Source organism: Bos indicus x Bos taurus, chromosome X (genome assembly GCF_003369695.1).
Source record: "Bos indicus x Bos taurus breed Angus x Brahman F1 hybrid chromosome X, Bos_hybrid_MaternalHap_v2.0, whole genome shotgun sequence".
In the NCBI taxonomy this organism is placed as follows: Eukaryota; Metazoa; Chordata; class Mammalia; order Artiodactyla; family Bovidae; genus Bos; species Bos indicus x Bos taurus.
The window spans coordinates 10801799-10827530 of NC_040105.1; the positions used below are offsets into that span (position 1 = coordinate 10801799).

Consider the following 25732-nt stretch of genomic DNA (forward strand, 5'->3'; position numbering starts at 1 on the left):
TCAGTTTCCATCTCTGCACGCACGCAGAAAAACACCAAGTCCTCTTCCTCTTCTCCCATGGGAAGTGTATCTTTGAAGCTGAGTCTGGAACCAGTTCTTTCCCCCCCTACTTTCTGGCAAACTGGACCTTCTGGGCCCATCTCCAACCCCACAGGACCCATCTCTCTCCCTCTTCACACATTTATCCCTGCCCTGCCCTCTCTGCCCGCACTCTCAGAGAACTCAGAGACAAACATAATTTCACATCAGGTTGATTTTATTTTCTTTTCATTCTTAATGTATGGAGTTGGTATAATAGTCACGTCTGTACTGTTGGCCAGTACTCAGCGGCAAGACCCCCGAAGAATTCTGAGGTCTCGAGCCATGCCTTCAAGTCACTGGCTGCCCACCGGTCCCGCTGGAATGACAGGGATCTCCACACTCTCTGGGACCTCCTCTGGTCCGTTCTGATTCAGCTCTTCATTCACCTTGCAACACTGGCTACAGAGCTTTGAGCCTCCGTTTTTTCTAAGGTTCCTTGTGGTGGGTGGTTTCTGAGAAGTTTTCTTGGTCAGCTTTGCCCGAAGGTGATTATTCACTCTCGCACTTGCCCTGGCCACCTGGAGAAAACAAGAGAGGGGTAGAGAATGGCATTGGTTTGGGGAAGAGGGTGAAGGTGGACAGGAACGACAGCTTCAGGAGAAGGGGTGTGGGCAGAGAAGGGTTATGTGCCAGGCAAGGCCAGGGCAGGGGGTCTTATGGGGTGGGGTCAATGGGAAGAGGAGTTTGGGTGGCCTCAGCTGACCTTGACATTTTTTGGGGGCCTCAGTTGAGAGGAGGTCTTCATCCTTTTGTCCCGGGTAACAGGAGGCAGGTGTTTCCTAACTACTCTGGAGCCTTGGGGCTTCCCAGTCCGCTTAGTCATTTTGAGGCCTCCCAGTGGTCTGCTCCAGAGCCCCTGAGCACCGCTATATATACCCCTCCCCAGGGAGACACACCCTCATGCTTTATGAGGTCAGCAAGTCTCCTGCCCAGCCAATGGTGGCCCTGGGTGGGCCTTGACATCACAAAGCCCCATCCTGACACCTCTAGCGGGGGATGGGGAGCAATTCAGATGTTTCGGTTGGAGAAATGAGGCATTTGTAATTCCCCTAAAGAGGCCTCCAAACTCCCTGCCAGCCTCATCTCTCTAAGTCAACTCTGATGGGTCACATGGCAGGGAGAGTGTGTCTCCTCCAAACCTTGTCTATTCTATCTATTTATGACTGTAAAAGTGTAAAGGAAATTAAAAAAAAAAAATCTGAAAAAGATACAGCTTAAGCAGCCCCAGTGAACATAAGTTTATTTTCTTTGTTCCATAGTCTCAAAATAACTGACAATTAAGTATGAATTTCATTTAAAACCTATTTTTCAAATTCTGCAAGATACTTTGTGTTCAAATATAAGACGATTTTGTTCTTTGCAAGCTAAAAAAGTTTGTACCTTGCAGTGAATACTTTGTTTCACTGATTTAGACCTAAATAAAAGTGCATCGTGTGCATTACCTTGACAATTTTTGTGGTATCACCCGTGTATTTAGAATCAACTGTTTGAATGTGGGGTGCGTATTAGTACATTCCCTCGGGGACTGCAGGCTGTGCAGGAAGTGATCTCAAGGCCTTGCAAACCATTAAGGATGCTCTGGGGAAGGGAGCAGTGGTAACCATGGCAGCCTGTGTTGGTGACAATTGTTGAACAGGGTCTTCTCTTAATGAACTCCCTCATAGAAGACAATGAATTGTTAAAGATAAGTACTAAGACTGTGGCCGTGTGAACTTTATATATATATATATATATATATATATATATATATATACATACATACACATGCACACACTTGTGTGCGTTTATATATATGTACACTAAAACTTTATACCTTGTGAATAATATGTAAAATATTAAAACCTGACATATATGACAACCAACTTTTCAAACTTAAACCAACACAATTTGGTTTTGCAGAGGAAACGTATGTCATTACTGACATTATTTTAGAATACTGGAGTATGGAGATGGTAATCAAAACAGAACCAGCGTTTACTTGGGTTTATTCTTGTAATAAAAGTCTTCGTGGGCAATGCCCCCCAGTATTGCCTGCACGGGAGGTGGGCTACTCCCCCTGCTCCACCTGTGGGAGCCCATTGCTCCATTCTAAAGGCCTTTGGTCCAAAGAAGACATACAGATGGATAACAAACACATGAAAAGATGCTGAACATCACTCATTATCAGAGAAATGCAAATCAAAACCACAATGAGGTACCATCTCACGCCGGTCAGGATGGCTGCTATCCAAACATCTACAAGCAATAAATGCTTGAGAAAAGGGAACCCTCTTACTCTGTTGTGGGGAATGCAAACTAGTACAGCCACTATGGAGAACAGTGTGGAGATTCCTTAAAAAACTGGAACTGGAACTGCCATAGGACCCAGCAATCTCACTGCTGGGCATACACATCGAAGAAACCAGAATTGAAAGAGACAGCGTGTACCCCTTTGTTCATCACAGCACTGTTTCCAATAGGCAGGACATGGAAGCAACCTAGATGTCCATCAGCAGGCGAACGGACAAGAAAGCACTGGTGCATATACACAATGGAATATTACTCAGCCATTCAAAAGAATACACTTGAATCCGTTCTAATGAGGTGGATGAAACTGGAGCCTATTATACAGAGTGAAATAAGTCAGAAAGAAAAACACCAATACAGAATACTAACGCATATATATATGGAATTTAGAAAGATGGTAATGATAACCCTGTATGCGAGACCATTAAAGAGACACAGATGTACAGAACAGTCTTTTGGACTCTGTGGGAGAAGGCGAGGGTGGGATGGTCTGAGAGAATAGGTTTTAAACATGTATATTATCGTAAGTGAATCAGATCGCCAGTCCAGGTTCGATGCATGAGACAGGGTGCTCGGGGCTGGTGCACTGGGATGACCCAGAGGAATGGGATGGGGAGGGAGGTGGGAGGGGGGTTTAGGATGGGGAAGACGTGTACACCCGTGATGGATTCATGTCAAGTATGGCAAAAACCACTACAGCATTGTAAAGTAATTAGCCTCCAATGAAAATAAATGCATTAAAAAAAATAAACTACATTCCTTTGCTAAAAATGGCCTAATCAATGTTGGCTTTGTGATGTCCAAAAACACCATGCTTTCCTTCCTTTCTTCCCTCCTTCCTCCCCCCTCTTCCTTTCCTTTTCTTTCTTATTATACAACTGTTAACGTTTGCTTTCCATTTATAGTTAATACAGAGTACTGGCACTCTTCCCCACGTTGTACAATACATCCTTGAGCTCATCTTACACCTAACACGGTGTGCCTCCCACTCCCCCACCTCTGTATAGCCCTTCCCTCATCCCCTCCCCGCTGGTAACCAGTAGATTGTTCTCTGTATTTGTGAGCCTCCATTTTTGTTATATTCTCTACTTGGTGGTGTTTTTAGATTCTATAAGTGATATCATACAGTATTTGTCTATCTCTGTCTGAGTTATTTTACTTCATAGTATACCTTCCATGTTGCTGCAAATGTCAATATTCCATTCCTTTTATGGGGCAACTTCCTTCTATGCCTTTTTAGCAAATGGCACTGCCACCGCACGCATGACATGGCTCCCCGGCTCAGTTTCCATCTCTGCACGCACGCAGAAAAACACCAAGTCCTCTTCCTCTTCTCCCATGGGAAGTGTATCTTTGAAGCTGAGTCTGGAACCAGTTCTTTCCCCCCCTACTTTCTGGCAAACTGGACCTTCTGGGCCCATCTCCAACCCCACAGGACCCATCTCTCTCCCTCTTCACACATTTATCCCTGCCCTGCCCTCTCTGCCCGCACTCTCAGAGAACTCAGAGACAAACATAATTTCACATCAGGTTGATTTTATTTTCTTTCATTCTTAATGTATGGAGTTGGTATAATAGTCACGTCTGTACTGTTGGCCAGTACTCAGCGGCAAGACCCCCGAAGAATTCTGAGGTCTCGAGCCATGCCTTCAAGTCACTGGCTGCCCACCGGTCCCGCTGGAATGACAGGGATCTCCACACTCTCTGGGACCTCCTCTGGTCCGTTCTGATTCAGCTCTTCATTCACCTTGCAACACTGGCTACAGAGCTTTGAGCCTCCGTTTTTTCTAAGGTTCCTTGTGGTGGGTGGTTTCTGAGAAGTTTTCTTGGTCAGCTTTGCCCGAAGGTGATTATTCACTCTCGCACTTGCCCTGGCCACCTGGAGAAAACAAGAGAGGGGTAGAGAATGGCATTGGTTTGGGGAAGAGGGTGAAGGTGGACAGGAACGACAGCTTCAGGAGAAGGGGTGTGGGCAGAGAAGGGTTATGTGCCAGGCAAGGCCAGGGCAGGGGGTCTTATGGGGTGGGGTCAATGGGAAGAGGAGTTTGGGTGGCCTCAGCTGACCTTGACATTTTTTGGGGCCTCAGTTGAGAGGAGGTCTTCATCCTTTTGTCCCGGGTAACAGGAGGCAGGTGTTTCCTAACTACTCTGGAGCCTTGGGGCTTCCCAGTCCGCTTAGTCATTTTGAGGCCTCCCAGTGGTCTGCTCCAGAGCCCCTGAGCACCGCTATATATACCCCTCCCCAGGGAGACACACCCTCATGCTTTATGAGGTCAGCAAGTCTCCTGCCCAGCCAATGGTGGCCCTGGGTGGGCCTTGACATCACAAAGCCCCATCCTGACACCTCTAGCGGGGGATGGGGAGCAATTCAGATGTTTCGGTTGGAGAAATGAGGCATTTGTAATTCCCCTAAAGAGGCCTCCAAACTCCCTGCCAGCCTCATCTCTCTAAGTCAACTCTGATGGGTCACATGGCAGGGAGAGTGTGTCTCCTCCAAACCTTGTCTATTCTATCTATTTATGACTGTAAAAGTGTAAAGGAAATTAAAAAAAAAAAATCTGAAAAAGATACAGCTTAAGCAGCCCCAGTGAACATAAGTTTATTTTCTTTGTTCCATAGTCTCAAAATAACTGACAATTAAGTATGAATTTCATTTAAAACCTATTTTTCAAATTCTGCAAGATACTTTGTGTTCAAATATAAGACGATTTTGTTCTTTGCAAGCTAAAAAAAGTTTGTACCTTGCAGTGAATACTTTGTTTCACTGATTTAGACCTAAATAAAAGTGCATCGTGTGCATTACCTTGACAATTTTTGTGGTATCACCCTGTATTTAGAATCAACTGTTTGAATGTGGGGTGCGTATTAGTACATTCCCTCGGGGACTGCAGGCTGTGCAGGAAGTGATCTCAAGGCCTTGCAAACCATTAAGGATGCTCTGGGGAAGGGAGCAGTGGTAACCATGGCAGCCTGTGTTGGTGACAATTGTTGAACAGGGTCTTCTCTTAATGAACTCCCTCATAGAAGACAATGAATTGTTAAAGATAAGTACTAAGACTGTGGCCGTGTGAATTTATACATATATATATATATATATATATATATATATATATATACACATACACATGCACACACTTGTGTGCGTTTATATATATGTACACTAAAACTTTATACCTTGTGAATAATATGTAAAATATTAAAACCTGACATATATGACAACCAACTTTTCAAACTTAAACCAACACAATTTGGTTTTGCAGAGGAAACGTATGTCATTACTGACATTATTTTAGAATACTGGAGTATGGAGATGGTAATCAAAACAGAACCAGCGTTTACTTGGGTTTATTCTTGTAATAAAAGTCTTCGTGGGCAATGCCCCCCAGTATTGCCTGCACGGGAGGTGGGCTACTCCCCCTGCTCCACCTGTGGGAGCCCATTGCTCCATTCTAAAGGCCTTTGGTCCAAAGAAGACATACAGATGGATAACAAACACATGAAAAGATGCTGAACATCACTCATTATCAGAGAAATGCAAATCAAAACCACAATGAGGTACCATCTCACGCCGGTCAGGATGGCTGCTATCCAAACATCTACAAGCAATAAATGCTTGAGAAAAGGGAACCCTCTTACTCTGTTGTGGGGAATGCAAACTAGTACAGCCACTATGGAGAACAGTGTGGAGATTCCTTAAAAAACTGGAACTGGAACTGCCATAGGACCCAGCAATCTCACTGCTGGGCATACACATCGAAGAAACCAGAATTGAAAGAGACAGCGTGTACCCCTTTGTTCATCACAGCACTGTTTCCAATAGGCAGGACATGGAAGCAACCTAGATGTCCATCAGCAGGCGAACGGACAAGAAAGCACTGGTGCATATACACAATGGAATATTACTCAGCCATTCAAAAGAATACACTTGAATCCGTTCTAATGAGGTGGATGAAACTGGAGCCTATTATACAGAGTGAAATAAGTCAGAAAGAAAAACACCAATACAGAATACTAACGCATATATATATGGAATTTAGAAAGATGGTAATGATAACCCTGTATGCGAGACCATTAAAGAGACACAGATGTACAGAACAGTCTTTTGGACTCTGTGGGAGAAGGCGAGGGTGGGATGGTCTGAGAGAATAGGTTTTAAACATGTATATTATCGTAAGTGAATCAGATCGCCAGTCCAGGTTCGATGCATGAGACAGGGTGCTCGGGGCTGGTGCACTGGGATGACCCAGAGGAATGGGATGGGGAGGGAGGTGGGAGGGGGGTTTAGGATGGGGAAGACGTGTACACCCGTGATGGATTCATGTCAAGTATGGCAAAAACCACTACAGCATTGTAAAGTAATTAGCCTCCAATGAAAATAAATGCATTAAAAAAAATAAACTACATTCCTTTGCTAAAAATGGCCTAATCAATGTTGGCTTTGTGATGTCCAAAAACACCATGCTTTCCTTCCTTTCTTCCCTCCTTCCTCCCCCCTCTTCCTTTCCTTTTCTTTCTTATTATACAACTGTTAACGTTTGCTTTCCATTTATAGTTAATACAGAGTACTGGCACTCTTCCCCACGTTGTACAATACATCCTTGAGCTCATCTTACACCTAACACGGTGTGCCTCCCACTCCCCCACCTCTGTATAGCCCTTCCCTCATCCCCTCCCCGCTGGTAACCAGTAGATTGTTCTCTGTATTTGTGAGCCTCCATTTTTGTTATATTCTCTACTTGGTGGTGTTTTTAGATTCTATAAGTGATATCATACAGTATTTGTCTATCTCTGTCTGAGTTATTTTACTTCATAGTATACCTTCCATGTTGCTGCAAATGTCAATATTCCATTCCTTTTATGGGGCAACTTCCTTCTATGCCTTTTTAGCAAATGGCACTGCCACCGCACGCATGACATGGCTCCCCGGCTCAGTTTCCATCTCTGCACGCACGCAGAAAAACACCAAGTCCTCTTCCTCTTCTCCCATGGGAAGTGTATCTTTGAAGCTGAGTCTGGAACCAGTTCTTTCCCCCCCTACTTTCTGGCAAACTGGACCTTCTGGGCCCATCTCCAACCCCACAGGACCCATCTCTCTCCCTCTTCACACATTTATCCCTGCCCTGCCCTCTCTGCCCGCACTCTCAGAGAACTCAGAGACAAACATAATTTCACATCAGGTTGATTTTATTTTCTTTTCATTCTTAATGTATGGAGTTGGTATAATAGTCACGTCTGTACTGTTGGCCAGTACTCAGCGGCAAGACCCCCGAAGAATTCTGAGGTCTCGAGCCATGCCTTCAAGTCACTGGCTGCCCACCGGTCCCGCTGGAATGACAGGGATCTCCACACTCTCTGGGACCTCCTCTGGTCCGTTCTGATTCAGCTCTTCATTCACCTTGCAACACTGGCTACAGAGCTTTGAGCCTCCGTTTTTTCTAAGGTTCCTTGTGGTGGGTGGTTTCTGAGAAGTTTTCTTGGTCAGCTTTGCCCGAAGGTGATTATTCACTCTCGCACTTGCCCTGGCCACCTGGAGAAAACAAGAGAGGGGTAGAGAATGGCATTGGTTTGGGGAAGAGGGTGAAGGTGGACAGGAACGACAGCTTCAGGAGAAGGGGTGTGGGCAGAGAAGGGTTATGTGCCAGGCAAGGCCAGGGCAGGGGGTCTTATGGGGTGGGGTCAATGGGAAGAGGAGTTTGGGTGGCCTCAGCTGACCTTGACATTTTTTGGGGGCCTCAGTTGAGAGGAGGTCTTCATCCTTTTGTCCCGGGTAACAGGAGGCAGGTGTTTCCTAACTACTCTGGAGCCTTGGGGCTTCCCAGTCCGCTTAGTCATTTTGAGGCCTCCCAGTGGTCTGCTCCAGAGCCCCTGAGCACCGCTATATATACCCCTCCCCAGGGAGACACACCCTCATGCTTTATGAGGTCAGCAAGTCTCCTGCCCAGCCAATGGTGGCCCTGGGTGGGCCTTGACATCACAAAGCCCCATCCTGACACCTCTAGCGGGGGATGGGGAGCAATTCAGATGTTTCGGTTGGAGAAATGAGGCATTTGTAATTCCCCTAAAGAGGCCTCCAAACTCCCTGCCAGCCTCATCTCTCTAAGTCAACTCTGATGGGTCACATGGCAGGGAGAGTGTGTCTCCTCCAAACCTTGTCTATTCTATCTATTTATGACTGTAAAAGTGTAAAGGAAATTAAAAAAAAAAATCTGAAAAAGATACAGCTTAAGCAGCCCCAGTGAACATAAGTTTATTTTCTTTGTTCCATAGTCTCAAAATAACTGACAATTAAGTATGAATTTCATTTAAAACCTATTTTTCAAATTCTGCAAGATACTTTGTGTTCAAATATAAGACGATTTTGTTCTTTGCAAGCTAAAAAAAGTTTGTACCTTGCAGTGAATACTTTGTTTCACTGATTTAGACCTAAATAAAAGTGCATCGTGTGCATTACCTTGACAATTTTTGTGGTATCACCCTGTATTTAGAATCAACTGTTTGAATGTGGGGTGCGTATTAGTACATTCCCTCGGGGACTGCAGGCTGTGCAGGAAGTGATCTCAAGGCCTTGCAAACCATTAAGGATGCTCTGGGGAAGGGAGCAGTGGTAACCATGGCAGCCTGTGTTGGTGACAATTGTTGAACAGGGTCTTCTCTTAATGAACTCCCTCATAGAAGACAATGAATTGTTAAAGATAAGTACTAAGACTGTGGCCGTGTGAATTTATACATATATATATATATATATATATATATATATATATACACATACACATGCACACACTTGTGTGCGTTTATATATATGTACACTAAAACTTTATACCTTGTGAATAATATGTAAAATATTAAAACCTGACATATATGACAACCAACTTTTCAAACTTAAACCAACACAATTTGGTTTTGCAGAGGAAACGTATGTCATTACTGACATTATTTTAGAATACTGGAGTATGGAGATGGTAATCAAAACAGAACCAGCGTTTACTTGGGTTTATTCTTGTAATAAAAGTCTTCGTGGGCAATGCCCCCCAGTATTGCCTGCACGGGAGGTGGGCTACTCCCCCTGCTCCACCTGTGGGAGCCCATTGCTCCATTCTAAAGGCCTTTGGTCCAAAGAAGACATACAGATGGATAACAAACACATGAAAAGATGCTGAACATCACTCATTATCAGAGAAATGCAAATCAAAACCACAATGAGGTACCATCTCACGCCGGTCAGGATGGCTGCTATCCAAACATCTACAAGCAATAAATGCTTGAGAAAAGGGAACCCTCTTACTCTGTTGTGGGGAATGCAAACTAGTACAGCCACTATGGAGAACAGTGTGGAGATTCCTTAAAAAACTGGAACTGGAACTGCCATAGGACCCAGCAATCTCACTGCTGGGCATACACATCGAAGAAACCAGAATTGAAAGAGACAGCGTGTACCCCTTTGTTCATCACAGCACTGTTTCCAATAGGCAGGACATGGAAGCAACCTAGATGTCCATCAGCAGGCGAACGGACAAGAAAGCACTGGTGCATATACACAATGGAATATTACTCAGCCATTCAAAAGAATACACTTGAATCCGTTCTAATGAGGTGGATGAAACTGGAGCCTATTATACAGAGTGAAATAAGTCAGAAAGAAAAACACCAATACAGAATACTAACGCATATATATATGGAATTTAGAAAGATGGTAATGATAACCCTGTATGCGAGACCATTAAAGAGACACAGATGTACAGAACAGTCTTTTGGACTCTGTGGGAGAAGGCGAGGGTGGGATGGTCTGAGAGAATAGGTTTTAAACATGTATATTATCGTAAGTGAATCAGATCGCCAGTCCAGGTTCGATGCATGAGACAGGGTGCTCGGGGCTGGTGCACTGGGATGACCCAGAGGAATGGGATGGGGAGGGAGGTGGGAGGGGGGTTTAGGATGGGGAAGACGTGTACACCCGTGATGGATTCATGTCAAGTATGGCAAAAACCACTACAGCATTGTAAAGTAATTAGCCTCCAATGAAAATAAATGCATTAAAAAAAATAAACTACATTCCTTTGCTAAAAATGGCCTAATCAATGTTGGCTTTGTGATGTCCAAAAACACCATGCTTTCCTTCCTTTCTTCCCTCCTTCCTCCCCCCTCTTCCTTTCCTTTTCTTTCTTATTATACAACTGTTAACGTTTGCTTTCCATTTATAGTTAATACAGAGTACTGGCACTCTTCCCCACGTTGTACAATACATCCTTGAGCTCATCTTACACCTAACACGGTGTGCCTCCCACTCCCCCACCTCTGTATAGCCCTTCCCTCATCCCCTCCCCGCTGGTAACCAGTAGATTGTTCTCTGTATTTGTGAGCCTCCATTTTTGTTATATTCTCTACTTGGTGGTGTTTTTAGATTCTATAAGTGATATCATACAGTATTTGTCTATCTCTGTCTGAGTTATTTTACTTCATAGTATACCTTCCATGTTGCTGCAAATGTCAATATTCCATTCCTTTTATGGGGCAACTTCCTTCTATGCCTTTTTAGCAAATGGCACTGCCACCGCACGCATGACATGGCTCCCCGGCTCAGTTTCCATCTCTGCACGCACGCAGAAAAACACCAAGTCCTCTTCCTCTTCTCCCATGGGAAGTGTATCTTTGAAGCTGAGTCTGGAACCAGTTCTTTCCCCCCCTACTTTCTGGCAAACTGGACCTTCTGGGCCCATCTCCAACCCCACAGGACCCATCTCTCTCCCTCTTCACACATTTATCCCTGCCCTGCCCTCTCTGCCCGCACTCTCAGAGAACTCAGAGACAAACATAATTTCACATCAGGTTGATTTTATTTTCTTTTCATTCTTAATGTATGGAGTTGGTATAATAGTCACGTCTGTACTGTTGGCCAGTACTCAGCGGCAAGACCCCCGAAGAATTCTGAGGTCTCGAGCCATGCCTTCAAGTCACTGGCTGCCCACCGGTCCCGCTGGAATGACAGGGATCTCCACACTCTCTGGGACCTCCTCTGGTCCGTTCTGATTCAGCTCTTCATTCACCTTGCAACACTGGCTACAGAGCTTTGAGCCTCCGTTTTTTCTAAGGTTCCTTGTGGTGGGTGGTTTCTGAGAAGTTTTCTTGGTCAGCTTTGCCCGAAGGTGATTATTCACTCTCGCACTTGCCCTGGCCACCTGGAGAAAACAAGAGAGGGGTAGAGAATGGCATTGGTTTGGGGAAGAGGGTGAAGGTGGACAGGAACGACAGCTTCAGGAGAAGGGGTGTGGGCAGAGAAGGGTTATGTGCCAGGCAAGGCCAGGGCAGGGGGTCTTATGGGGTGGGGTCAATGGGAAGAGGAGTTTGGGTGGCCTCAGCTGACCTTGACATTTTTTGGGGGCCTCAGTTGAGAGGAGGTCTTCATCCTTTTGTCCCGGGTAACAGGAGGCAGGTGTTTCCTAACTACTCTGGAGCCTTGGGGCTTCCCAGTCCGCTTAGTCATTTTGAGGCCTCCCAGTGGTCTGCTCCAGAGCCCCTGAGCACCGCTATATATACCCCTCCCCAGGGAGACACACCCTCATGCTTTATGAGGTCAGCAAGTCTCCTGCCCAGCCAATGGTGGCCCTGGGTGGGCCTTGACATCACAAAGCCCCATCCTGACACCTCTAGCGGGGGATGGGGAGCAATTCAGATGTTTCGGTTGGAGAAATGAGGCATTTGTAATTCCCCTAAAGAGGCCTCCAAACTCCCTGCCAGCCTCATCTCTCTAAGTCAACTCTGATGGGTCACATGGCAGGGAGAGTGTGTCTCCTCCAAACCTTGTCTATTCTATCTATTTATGACTGTAAAAGTGTAAAGGAAATTAAAAAAAAAAAATCTGAAAAAGATACAGCTTAAGCAGCCCCAGTGAACATAAGTTTATTTTCTTTGTTCCATAGTCTCAAAATAACTGACAATTAAGTATGAATTTCATTTAAAACCTATTTTTCAAATTCTGCAAGATACTTTGTGTTCAAATATAAGACGATTTTGTTCTTTGCAAGCTAAAAAAAGTTTGTACCTTGCAGTGAATACTTTGTTTCACTGATTTAGACCTAAATAAAAGTGCATCGTGTGCATTACCTTGACAATTTTTGTGGTATCACCCTGTATTTAGAATCAACTGTTTGAATGTGGGGTGCGTATTAGTACATTCCCTCGGGGACTGCAGGCTGTGCAGGAAGTGATCTCAAGGCCTTGCAAACCATTAAGGATGCTCTGGGGAAGGGAGCAGTGGTAACCATGGCAGCCTGTGTTGGTGACAATTGTTGAACAGGGTCTTCTCTTAATGAACTCCCTCATAGAAGACAATGAATTGTTAAAGATAAGTACTAAGACTGTGGCCGTGTGAATTTATACATATATATATATATATATATATATATATATATATATATATACATACACATGCACACACTTGTGTGCGTTTATATATATGTACACTAAAACTTTATACCTTGTGAATAATATGTAAAATATTAAAACCTGACATATATGACAACCAACTTTTCAAACTTAAACCAACACAATTTGGTTTTGCAGAGGAAACGTATGTCATTACTGACATTATTTTAGAATACTGGAGTATGGAGATGGTAATCAAAACAGAACCAGCGTTTACTTGGGTTTATTCTTGTAATAAAAGTCTTCGTGGGCAATGCCCCCCAGTATTGCCTGCACGGGAGGTGGGCTACTCCCCCTGCTCCACCTGTGGGAGCCCATTGCTCCATTCTAAAGGCCTTTGGTCCAAAGAAGACATACAGATGGATAACAAACACATGAAAAGATGCTGAACATCACTCATTATCAGAGAAATGCAAATCAAAACCACAATGAGGTACCATCTCACGCCGGTCAGGATGGCTGCTATCCAAACATCTACAAGCAATAAATGCTTGAGAAAAGGGAACCCTCTTACTCTGTTGTGGGGAATGCAAACTAGTACAGCCACTATGGAGAACAGTGTGGAGATTCCTTAAAAAACTGGAACTGGAACTGCCATAGGACCCAGCAATCTCACTGCTGGGCATACACATCGAAGAAACCAGAATTGAAAGAGACAGCGTGTACCCCTTTGTTCATCACAGCACTGTTTCCAATAGGCAGGACATGGAAGCAACCTAGATGTCCATCAGCAGGCGAACGGACAAGAAAGCACTGGTGCATATACACAATGGAATATTACTCAGCCATTCAAAAGAATACACTTGAATCCGTTCTAATGAGGTGGATGAAACTGGAGCCTATTATACAGAGTGAAATAAGTCAGAAAGAAAAACACCAATACAGAATACTAACGCATATATATGGAATTTAGAAAGATGGTAATGATAACCCTGTATGCGAGACCATTAAAGAGACACAGATGTACAGAACAGTCTTTTGGACTCTGTGGGAGAAGGCGAGGGTGGGATGGTCTGAGAGAATAGGTTTTAAACATGTATATTATCGTAAGTGAATCAGATCGCCAGTCCAGGTTCGATGCATGAGACAGGGTGCTCGGGGCTGGTGCACTGGGATGACCCAGAGGAATGGGATGGGGAGGGAGGTGGGAGGGGGGTTTAGGATGGGGAAGACGTGTACACCCGTGATGGATTCATGTCAAGTATGGCAAAAACCACTACAGCATTGTAAAGTAATTAGCCTCCAATGAAAATAAATGCATTAAAAAAAATAAACTACATTCCTTTGCTAAAAATGGCCTAATCAATGTTGGCTTTGTGATGTCCAAAAACACCATGCTTTCCTTCCTTTCTTCCCTCCTTCCTCCCCCCTCTTCCTTTCCTTTTCTTTCTTATTATACAACTGTTAACGTTTGCTTTCCATTTATAGTTAATACAGAGTACTGGCACTCTTCCCCACGTTGTACAATACATCCTTGAGCTCATCTTACACCTAACACGGTGTGCCTCCCACTCCCCCACCTCTGTATAGCCCTTCCCTCATCCCCTCCCCGCTGGTAACCAGTAGATTGTTCTCTGTATTTGTGAGCCTCCATTTTTGTTATATTCTCTACTTGGTGGTGTTTTTAGATTCTATAAGTGATATCATACAGTATTTGTCTATCTCTGTCTGAGTTATTTTACTTCATAGTATACCTTCCATGTTGCTGCAAATGTCAATATTCCATTCCTTTTATGGGGCAACTTCCTTCTATGCCTTTTTAGCAAATGGCACTGCCACCGCACGCATGACATGGCTCCCCGGCTCAGTTTCCATCTCTGCACGCACGCAGAAAAACACCAAGTCCTCTTCCTCTTCTCCCATGGGAAGTGTATCTTTGAAGCTGAGTCTGGAACCAGTTCTTTCCCCCCCTACTTTCTGGCAAACTGGACCTTCTGGGCCCATCTCCAACCCCACAGGACCCATCTCTCTCCCTCTTCACACATTTATCCCTGCCCTGCCCTCTCTGCCCGCACTCTCAGAGAACTCAGAGACAAACATAATTTCACATCAGGTTGATTTTATTTTCTTTTCATTCTTAATGTATGGAGTTGGTATAATAGTCACGTCTGTACTGTTGGCCAGTACTCAGCGGCAAGACCCCCGAAGAATTCTGAGGTCTCGAGCCATGCCTTCAAGTCACTGGCTGCCCACCGGTCCCGCTGGAATGACAGGGATCTCCACACTCTCTGGGACCTCCTCTGGTCCGTTCTGATTCAGCTCTTCATTCACCTTGCAACACTGGCTACAGAGCTTTGAGCCTCCGTTTTTTCTAAGGTTCCTTGTGGTGGGTGGTTTCTGAGAAGTTTTCTTGGTCAGCTTTGCCCGAAGGTGATTATTCACTCTCGCACTTGCCCTGGCCACCTGGAGAAAACAAGAGAGGGGTAGAGAATGGCATTGGTTTGGGGAAGAGGGTGAAGGTGGACAGGAACGACAGCTTCAGGAGAAGGGGTGTGGGCAGAGAAGGGTTATGTGCCAGGCAAGGCCAGGGCAGGGGGTCTTATGGGGTGGGGTCAATGGGAAGAGGAGTTTGGGTGGCCTCAGCTGACCTTGACATTTTTTTGGGGCCTCAGTTGAGAGGAGGTCTTCATCCTTTTGTCCCGGGTAACAGGAGGCAGGTGTTTCCTAACTACTCTGGAGCCTTGGGGCTTCCCAGTCCGCTTAGTCATTTTGAGGCCTCCCAGTGGTCTGCTCCAGAGCCCCTGAGCACCGCTATATATACCCCTCCCCAGGGAGACACACCCTCATGCTTTATGAGGTCAGCAAGTCTCCTGCCCAGCCAATGGTGGCCCTGGGTGGGCCTTGACATCACAAAGCCCCATCCTGACACCTCTAGCGGGGGATGGGGAGCAATTCAGATGTTTCGGTTGGAGAAATGAGGCATTTGTAATTCCCCTAAAGAGGCCTCCAAACTCCCTGCCAGCCTCATCTCTCTAAGTCAACTCTGATGGGTCACATGGCAGGGAGAGTGTGTCTCCTCCAAACCTTGTCTATTCTATCTATTTATGACTGTAAAAGTGTAAAGGAAATTAAAAAAAAAAAATCTGAAAAAGATACAGCTTAAGCAGCCCCAGTGAACATAAGTTTATTTTCTTTGTTCCATAGTCTCAAAATAACTGACAATTAAGTATGAATTTCATTTAAAACCTATTTTTCAAATTCTGCAAGATACTTTGTGTTCAAATATAAGACGATTTTGTTCTTTGCAAGCTAAAAAAAGTTTGTACCTTGCAGTGAATACTTTGTTTCACTGATTTAGACCTAAATAAAAGTGCATCGTGTGCATTACCTTGACAATTTTTGTGGTATCACCCTGTATTTAGAATCAACTGTTTGAATGTGGGGTGCGTATTAGTACATTCCCTCGGGGACTGCAGGCTGTGCAGGAAGTGATCTCAAGGCCTTGCAAACCATTAAGGATGCTCTGGGGAAGGGAGCAGTGGTAACCATGGCAGCCTGTGTTGGTGACAATTGTTGAACAGGGTCTTCTCCTAATGAACTCCCTCATAGAAGACAATGAATTGTTAAAGATAAGTACTAAGACTGTGGCCGTGTGAATTTATATATATATATATATATATATATATATATATATATATATATACATACACATGCACACACTTGTGTGCGTTTATATATATGTACACTAAAACTTTATACCTTGTGAATAATATGTAAAATATTAAAACCTGACATATATGACAACCAACTTTTCAAACTTAAACCAACACAATTTGGTTTTGCAGAGGAAACGTATGTCATTACTGACATTATTTTAGAATACTGGAGTATGGAGATGGTAATCAAAACAGAACCAGCGTTTACTTGGGTTTATTCTTGTAATAAAAGTCTTCGTGGGCAATGCCCCCCAGTATTGCCTGCACGGGAGGTGGGCTACTCCCCCTGCTCCACCTGTGGGAGCCCATTGCTCCATTCTAAAGGCCTTTGGTCCAAAGAAGACATACAGATGGATAACAAACACATGAAAAGATGCTGAACATCACTCATTATCAGAGAAATGCAAATCAAAACCACAATGAGGTACCATCTCACGCCGGTCAGGATGGCTGCTATCCAAACATCTACAAGCAATAAATGCTTGAGAAAAGGGAACCCTCTTACTCTGTTGTGGGGAATGCAAACTAGTACAGCCACTATGGAGAACAGTGTGGAGATTCCTTAAAAAACTGGAACTGGAACTGCCATAGGACCCAGCAATCTCACTGCTGGGCATACACATCGAAGAAACCAGAATTGAAAGAGACAGCGTGTACCCCTTTGTTCATCACAGCACTGTTTCCAATAGGCAGGACATGGAAGCAACCTAGATGTCCATCAGCAGGCGAACGGACAAGAAAGCACTGGTGCATATACACAATGGAATATTACTCAGCCATTCAAAAGAATACACTTGAATCCGTTCTAATGAGGTGGATGAAACTGGAGCCTATTATACAGAGTGAAATAAGTCAGAAAGAAAAACACCAATACAGAATACTAACGCATATATATGGAATTTAGAAAGATGGTAATGATAACCCTGTATGCGAGACCATTAAAGAGACACAGATGTACAGAACAGTCTTTTGGACTCTGTGGGAGAAGGCGAGGGTGGGATGGTCTGAGAGAATAGGTTTTAAACATGTATATTATCGTAAGTGAATCAGATCGCCAGTCCAGGTTCGATGCATGAGACAGGGTGCTCGGGGCTGGTGCACTGGGATGACCCAGAGGAATGGGATGGGGAGGGAGGTGGGAGGGGGGTTTAGGATGGGGAAGACGTGTACACCCGTGATGGATTCATGTCAAGTATGGCAAAAACCACTACAGCATTGTAAAGTAATTAGCCTCCAATGAAAATAAATGCATTAAAAAAAATAAACTACATTCCTTTGCTAAAAATGGCCTAATCAATGTTGGCTTTGTGATGTCCAAAAACACCATGCTTTCCTTCCTTTCTTCCCTCCTTCCTCCCCCCTCTTCCTTTCCTTTTCTTTCTTATTATACAACTGTTAACGTTTGCTTTCCATTTATAGTTAATACAGAGTACTGGCACTCTTCCCCACGTTGTACAATACATCCTTGAGCTCATCTTACACCTAACACGGTGTGCCTCCCACTCCCCCACCTCTGTATAGCCCTTCCCTCATCCCCTCCCCGCTGGTAACCAGTAGATTGTTCTCTGTATTTGTGAGCCTCCATTTTTGTTATATTCTCTACTTGGTGGTGTTTTTAGATTCTATAAGTGATATCATACAGTATTTGTCTATCTCTGTCTGAGTTATTTTACTTCATAGTATACCTTCCATGTTGCTGCAAATGTCAATATTCCATTCCTTTTATGGGGCAACTTCCTTCTATGCCTTTTTAGCAAATGGCACTGCCACCGCACGCATGACATGGCTCCCCGGCTCAGTTTCCATCTCTGCACGCACGCAGAAAAACACCAAGTCCTCTTCCTCTTCTCCCATGGGAAGTGTATCTTTGAAGCTGAGTCTGGAACCAGTTCTTTCCCCCCCTACTTTCTGGCAAACTGGACCTTCTGGGCCCATCTCCAACCCCACAGGACCCATCTCTCTCCCTCTTCACACATTTGTCCCTGCCCTGCCCTCTCTGCCCGCACTCTCAGAGAACTCAGAGACAAACATAATTTCACATCAGGTTGATTTTATTTCTTTTCATTCTTAATGTATGGAGTTGGTATAATAGTCACGTCTGTACTGTTGGCCAGTACTCAGCGGCAAGACCCCCGAAGAATTCTGAGGTCTCGAGCCATGCCTTCAAGTCACTGGCTGCCCACCGGTCCCGCTGGAATGACAGGGATCTCCACACTCTCTGGGACCTCCTCTGGTCCGTTCTGATTCAGCTCTTCATTCACCTTGCAACACTGGCTACAGAGCTTTGAGCCTCCGTTTTTTCTAAGGTTCCTTGTGGTGGGTGGTTTCTGAGAAGTTTTCTTGGTCAGCTTTGCCCGAAGGTGATTATTCACTCTCGCACTTGCCCTGGCCACCTGGAGAAAACAAGAGAGGGGTAGAGAATGGCATTGGTTTGGGGAAGAGGGTGAAGGTGGACAGGAACGACAGCTTCAGGAGAAGGGGTGTGGGCAGAGAAGGGTTATGTGCCAGGCAAGGCCAGGGCAGGGGGTCTTATGGGGTGGGGTCAATGGGAAGAGGAGTTTGGGTGGCCTCAGCTGACCTTGACATTTTTTGGGGGCCTCAGTTGAGAGGAGGTCTTCATCCTTTTGTCCCGGGTAACAGGAGGCAGGTGTTTCCTAACTACTCTGGAGCCTTGGGGCTTCCCAGTCCGCTTAGTCATTTTGAGGCCTCCCAGTGGTCTGCTCCAGAGCCCCTGAGCACCGCTATATATACCCCTCCCCAGGGAGACACACCCTCATGCTTTATGAGGTCAGCAAGTCTCCTGCCCAGCCAATGGTGGCCCTGGGTGGGCCTTGACATCACAAAGCCCCATCCTGACACCTCTAGCGGGGGATGGGGAGCAATTCAGATGTTTCGGTTGGAGAAATGAGGCATTTGTAATTCCCCTAAAGAGGCCTCCAAACTCCCTGCCAGCCTCATCTCTCTAAGTCAACTCTGATGGGTCACATGGCAGGGAGAGTGTGTCTCCTCCAAACCTTGTCTATTCTATCTATTTATGACTGTAAAAGTGTAAAGGAAATTAAAAAAAAAAATCTGAAAAAGATACAGCTTAAGCAGCCCCAGTGAACATAAGTTTATTTTCTTTGTTCCATAGTCTCAAAATAACTGACAATTAAGTATGAATTTCATTTAAAACCTATTTTTCAAATTCTGCAAGATACTTTGTGTTCAAATATAAGACGATTTTGTTCTTTGCAAGCTCAAAAAAGTTTGTACCTTGCAGTGAATACTTTGTTTCACTGATTTAGACCTAAATAAAAGCGCATCGTGTGCATTACCTTGACAATTTTTGTGGTATCACCGTGTATTTAGAATCAACTGTTTGAATGTGGGGTGCGTATTAGTACATTCCCTCGGGGACTGCAGGCTGTGCAGGAAGTGATCTCAAGGCCTTGCAAACCATTAAGGATGCTCTGGGGAAGGGAGCAGTGGTAACCATGGCAGCCTGTGTTGGTGACAATTGTTGAACAGGGTCTTCTCTTAATGAACTCCCTCATAGAAGACAATGAATTGTTAAAGATAAGTACTAAGACTGTGGCCGTATGAATTATATATATATATATATATTATATATACATACACATGCACACACTTGTGTGCGTTTATATATATGTACACTAAAACTTTATACCTTGTGAATAATATGTAAAATATTAAAACCTGACATATATGACAACCAACTTTTCAAACTTAAACCAACACAATTTGGTTTTGCAGAGGAAACGTATTTAATTACTGACATTATTTTAGAATACTGGAGTATGGAGATGGTAATCAAAACAGAACCAGCGTTTACTTGGGTTTATTCTTGTAATAAAAGTCTTCGTGGGCAATGCCCCCCAGTATTGCCTGCACGGGAGGTGGGAGGTGGGCTACTCCCCCTGCTCCACCTGTGGGAGCCCATTGCTCCATTCTAAAGGCCTTTGGTCCAAAGAAGACATACAGATGGATAACAAACACATGAAAAGATGCTGAACATCACTCATTATCAGAGAAATGCAAATCAAAACCACAATGAGGTACCATCTCACGCCGGTCAGGATGGCTGCTATCCAAACATCTACAAGCAATAAATGCTTGAGAAAAGGGAACCCTCTTACTCTGTTGTGGGGAATGCAAACTAGTACAGCCACTATGGAGAACAGTGTGGAGATTCCTTAAAAAACTGGAACTGGAACTGCCATAGGACCCAGCAATCTCACTGCTGGGCATACACATCGAAGAAACCAGAATTGAAAGAGACAACGTGTACCCCTTTGTTCATCACAGCACTGTTTCCAATAGGCAGGACATGGAAGCAACCTAGATGTCCATCAGCAGGCGAACGGACAAGAAAGCACTGGTGCATATACACAATGGACTATTACTCAGCCATTAAAAAGAACACCCTTGAATCCGTTCTAATGAGGTGGATGAAACTGGAGCCTATTATACAGAGTGAAATAAGTCAGAAAGAAAAACACCAATACAGAATACTAACGCATATATATGGAATTTAGAAAGATGGTAATGATAACCCTGTATGCGAGACCATTAAAGAGACACAGATGTACAGAACGGTCTTTTGGACTCTGTGGGAGAAGGCGAGGGTGGGATGATCTGAGAGAATAGGTTTTAAACATGTATATTATCGTAAGTGAATCAGATCGCCAGTCCAGGTTCGATGCATGAGACAGGGTGCTCGGGGCTGGTGCACTGGGATGACCCAGAGGAATGGGATGGGGAGGGAGGTGGGAGGGGGGTTTAGGATGGGGAAGACGTGTACACCCGTGATGGATTCATGTCAAGTATGGCAAAAACCACTACAGCATTGTAAAGTAATTAGCCTCCAATGAAAATAAATGAATTAAAAAAATAAACTACATTCCTTTGCTAAAAATGGCCTAATCAATGTTGGCTTTGTGATGTCCAAAAACACCATGCTTTCCTTCCTTTCTTCCCTCCTTCCTCCCCCCTCTTCCTTTCCTTTTCTTTCTTACTATACAACTGTTAACGTTTGCTTTCCATTTATAGTTATTACAGAGTACTGGCACTCTTCCCCACGTTGTACAATACATCCTTGAGCTCATCTTACACCTAACACGGTGTGCCTCCCACTCCCCCACCTCTGTATAGCCCTTCCCTCATCCCCTCCCCGCTGGTAACCAGTAGATTGTTCTCTGTATTTGTGAGCCTCCATTTTTGTTATATTCTCTACTTGGTGGTGTTTTTAGATTCTATAAGTGATATCATACAGTATTTGTCTATCTCTGTCTGAGTTATTTTACTTCATAGTATACCTTCCATGTTGCTGCAAATGTCAATATTCCATTCCTTTTATGGGGCAACTTCCTTCTATGCCTTTTTAGCAAATGGCACTGCCACCGCACACATGACACGGCTCCCCGGCTCAGTTTCCATCTCTGCACGCACGCAGAAAAACACCAAGTCCTCTTCCTCTTCTCCCATGGGAAGTGTATCTTTGAAGCTGAGTCTGGAACCAGTTCTTTCCCCCCCTACTTTCTGGCAAACTGGACCTTCTGGGCCCATCTCCAACCCCACAGGACCCATCTCTCTCCCTCTTCACACATTTATCCCTGCCCTGCCCTCTCTGCCCCCACTCTCAGAGAACTCAGAGACAAACATAATTTCACATCAGGTTGATTTTATTTTCATTCTTAATGTATGGAGTTGGTATAATAGTCACGTCTGTACTGTTGGCCAGTACTCAGCGGCAAGACCCCCGAAGAATTCTGAGGTCTCTAGCCATGCCTTCAAGTCACTGGCTGCCCACCGGTCCCGCTGGAATGACAGGGATCTCCACACTCTCTGGGACCTCCTCTGGTCCGTTCTGATTCAGCTCTTCATTCACCTTGCAACACTGGCTACAGAGCTTTGAGCCTCCGTTTTTGCTAAGGTTCCTTGTGGTGGGTGGTTTCTGAGAAGTTTTCTTGGTCAGCTTTGCCTGAAGGTGATTATTCACTCTCGCACTTGCCCTGGCCACCTGGAGAAAACAAGAGAGGGGTAGAGAATGGCATTGGTTTGGGGAAGAGGGTGAAGGTGGACAGGAACGACAGCTTCAGGAGAAGGGGTGTGGGCAGAGAAGGGTTATGTGCCAGGCAAGGCCAGGGCAGGGGGTCTGATGGGGTGGGGTCAATGGGAAGAGGAGTTTGGGTGGCCTCAGCTGACCTTGACATTTTTTGGGGGCCTCAGTTGAGAGGAGGTCTTCATCCTTTTGTCCCGGGTAACAGGAGGCAGGTGTTTCCTAACTACTCTGGAGCCTTGGGGCTTCCCAGTCCGCTTAGTCATTTTGAGGCCTCCCAGTGGTCTGCTCCAGAGCCCCTGAGCACCGCTATATATACCCCTCCCCAGGGAGACACACCCTCATGCTTTATGAGGTCAGCAAGTCTCCTGCCCAGCCAATGGTGGCCCTGGGTGGGCCTTGACATCACAAAGCCCCATCCTGACACCTCTAGCGGGGGATGGGGAGCAATTCAGATGTTTCGGTGGGAGAAATGAGGCATTTGTAATTCCCCTAAAGAGGCCTCCAAACTCCCTGCCAGCCTCATCTCTCTAAGTCAACTCTGATGGGTCACATGGCAGGGAGAGTGTGTCTCCTCCAAACCTTGTCTATTCTATCTATTTATGACTGTAAAAGTGTAAAGGAAATAAAAAAAAAAAATCTGAAAAAGATACAGCTTAAGCAGCCCCAGTGAACATAAGTTTATTTTCTTTGTTCCATAGTCTCAAAATAACTGACAATTAAGTATGAATTTCATTTAAAACCTATTTTTCAAATTCTGCAAGATACTTTGTGTTCAAATATAAGACGATTTTGTTCTTTGCAAGCTCAAAAAAGTTTGTACCTTGCAGTGAATACTTTGTTTCACTGATTTAGACCTAAATAAAAGCGCATCGTGTGCATTACCTTGACAATTTTTGTGGTATCACCGTGTATTTAGAATCAACTGTTTGAATGTGGGGTGCGTATTAGTACATTCCCTCGGGGACTGCAGGCTGTGCAGGAAGTGATCTCAAGGCCTTGCAAACCATTAAGGATGCTCTGGGGAAGGGAGCAGTGGTAACCATGGCAGCCTGTGTTGGTGACAATTGTTGAACAGGGTCTTCTCTTAATGAACTCCCTCATAGAAGACAATGAATTGTTAAAGATAAGTACTAAGACTGTGGCCGTATGAATTTATATATATATATATATTATATATACATACACATGCACACACTTGTGTGCGTTTATATATATGTACACTAAAACTTTATACCTTGTGAATAATATGTAAAATATTAAAACCTGACATATATGACAACCAACTTTTCAAACTTAAACCAACACAATTTGGTTTTGCAGAGGAAACGTATTTAATTACTGACATTATTTTAGAATACTGGAGTATGGAGATGGTAATCAAAACAGAACCAGCGTTTACTTGGGTTTATTCTTGTAATAAAAGTCTTCGTGGGCAATGCCCCCCAGTATTGCCTGCACGGGAGGTGGGAGGTGGGCTACTCCCCTGCTCCACCTGTGGGAGCCCATTGCTCCATTCTAAAGGCCTTTGGTCCAAAGAAGACATACAGATGGATAACAAACACATGAAAAGATGCTGAACATCACTCATTATCAGAGAAATGCAAATCAAAACCACAATGAGGTACCATCTCACGCCGGTCAGGATGGCTGCTATCCAAACATCTACAGGCAATAAATGCTTGAGAAAAGGGAACCCTCTTACTCTGTTGTGGGGAATGCAAACTAGTACAGCCACTATGGAGAACAGTGTGGAGATTCCTTAAAAAACTGGAACTGGAACTGCCATAGGACCCAGCAATCTCACTGCTGGGCATACACATCGAAGAAACCAGAATTGAAAGAGACAACGTGTACCCCTTTGTTCATCACAGCACTGTTTCCAATAGGCAGGACATGGAAGCAACCTAGATGTCCATCAGCAGGCGAACGGACAAGAAAGCACTGGTGCATATACACAATGGACTATTACTCAGCCATTAAAAAGAACACCCTTGAATCCGTTCTAATGAGGTGGATGAAACTGGAGCCTATTATACAGAGTGAAATAAGTCAGAAAGAAAAACACCAATACAGAATACTAACGCATATATATGGAATTTAGAAAGATGGTAATGATAACCCTGTATGCGAGACCATTAAAGAGACACAGATGTACAGAACGGTCTTTTGGACTCTGTGGGAGGAGGCGAGGGTGGGATGATCTGAGAGAATAGGTTTTAAACATGTATATTATCGTAAGTGAATCAGATCGCCAGTCCAGGTTCGATGCATGAGACAGGGTGCTCGGGGCTGGTGCACTGGGATGACCCAGAGGAATGGGATGGGGAGGGAGGTGGGAGGGGGGTTTAGGATGGGGAAGACGTGTACACCCGTGATGGATTCATGTCAAGTATGGCAAAAACCACTACAGCATTGTAAAGTAATTAGCCTCCAATGAAAATAAATGAATTAAAAAAAATAAACTACATTCCTTTGCTAAAAATGGCCTAATCAATGTTGGCTTTGTGATGTCCAAAAACACCATGCTTTCCTTCCTTTCTTCCCTCCTTCCTCCCCCCTCTTCCTTTCCTTTTCTTTCTTACTATACAACTGTTAACGTTTGCTTTCCATTTATAGTTATTACAGAGTACTGGCACTCTTCCCCACGTTGTACAATACATCCTTGAGCTCATCTTACACCTAACACGGTGTGCCTCCCACTCCCCCACCTCTGTATAGCCCTTCCCTCATCCCCTCCCCGCTGGTAACCAGTAGATTGTTCTCTGTATTTGTGAGCCTCCATTTTTGTTATATTCTCTACTTGGTGGTGTTTTTAGATTCTATAAGTGATATCATACAGTATTTGTCTATCTCTGTCTGAGTTATTTTACTTCATAGTATACCTTCCATGTTGCTGCAAATGTCAATATTCCATTCCTTTTATGGGGCAACTTCCTTCTATGCCTTTTTAGCAAATGGCACTGCCACCGCACACATGACACGGCTCCCCGGCTCAGTTTCCATCTCTGCACGCACGCAGAAAAACACCAAGTCCTCTTCCTCTTCTCCCATGGGAAGTGTATCTTTGAAGCTGAGTCTGGAACCAGTTCTTCCCCCCCTACTTTCTGGCAAACTGGACCTTCTGGGCCCATCTCCAACCCCACAGGACCCATCTCTCTCCCTCTTCACACATTTATCCCTGCCCTGCCCTCTCTGCCCCCACTCTCAGAGAACTCAGAGACAAACA

At 44.6% G+C, this 25732-nt stretch overlaps 5 protein-coding genes across 5 annotated transcripts; all 5 read right to left on the minus strand.

Moving 5' to 3' along the window:
- Positions 1-235: 235 nt before the first annotated feature.
- LOC113887447 lies at positions 236-1063 on the minus strand. The gene is made up of 2 exons (XM_027534583.1): positions 785-1063; positions 236-599 (listed from the first exon to the last, which is right to left on the minus strand). Exons 1-2 carry the CDS (start codon positions 902-904, stop codon positions 375-377), a joined length of 345 nt encoding a protein of 114 aa, XP_027390384.1. The 5' UTR covers positions 905-1063; the 3' UTR covers positions 236-374.
- Positions 1064-7530: 6467 nt separating this feature from the next.
- On the minus strand, positions 7531-8358 carry LOC113887452. Its single transcript, XM_027534590.1, has 2 exons — positions 8080-8358; positions 7531-7894 (listed from the first exon to the last, which is right to left on the minus strand). Exons 1-2 carry the CDS (start codon positions 8197-8199, stop codon positions 7670-7672), a joined length of 345 nt encoding a protein of 114 aa, XP_027390391.1. The 5' UTR covers positions 8200-8358; the 3' UTR covers positions 7531-7669.
- A 2818-nt stretch (positions 8359-11176) lies between these two features.
- LOC113887443 lies at positions 11177-12004 on the minus strand. Its single transcript, XM_027534582.1, has 2 exons — positions 11726-12004; positions 11177-11540 (listed from the first exon to the last, which is right to left on the minus strand). Exons 1-2 carry the CDS (start codon positions 11843-11845, stop codon positions 11316-11318), a joined length of 345 nt encoding a protein of 114 aa, XP_027390383.1. The 5' UTR covers positions 11846-12004; the 3' UTR covers positions 11177-11315.
- A 2821-nt stretch (positions 12005-14825) lies between these two features.
- LOC113887507 lies at positions 14826-15653 on the minus strand. The gene is made up of 2 exons (XM_027534678.1): positions 15375-15653; positions 14826-15189 (listed from the first exon to the last, which is right to left on the minus strand). The coding sequence occupies exons 1-2, from the start codon at positions 15492-15494 to the stop codon at positions 14965-14967; spliced, it is 345 nt and encodes a 114-aa protein (XP_027390479.1). The 5' UTR covers positions 15495-15653; the 3' UTR covers positions 14826-14964.
- A 6452-nt stretch (positions 15654-22105) lies between these two features.
- Positions 22106-22819, minus strand: LOC113887640. Its single transcript, XM_027534813.1, has 2 exons — positions 22650-22819; positions 22106-22464 (listed from the first exon to the last, which is right to left on the minus strand). The coding sequence occupies exons 1-2, from the start codon at positions 22767-22769 to the stop codon at positions 22240-22242; spliced, it is 345 nt and encodes a 114-aa protein (XP_027390614.1). The 5' UTR covers positions 22770-22819; the 3' UTR covers positions 22106-22239.
- Positions 22820-25732: the final 2913 nt, after the last annotated feature.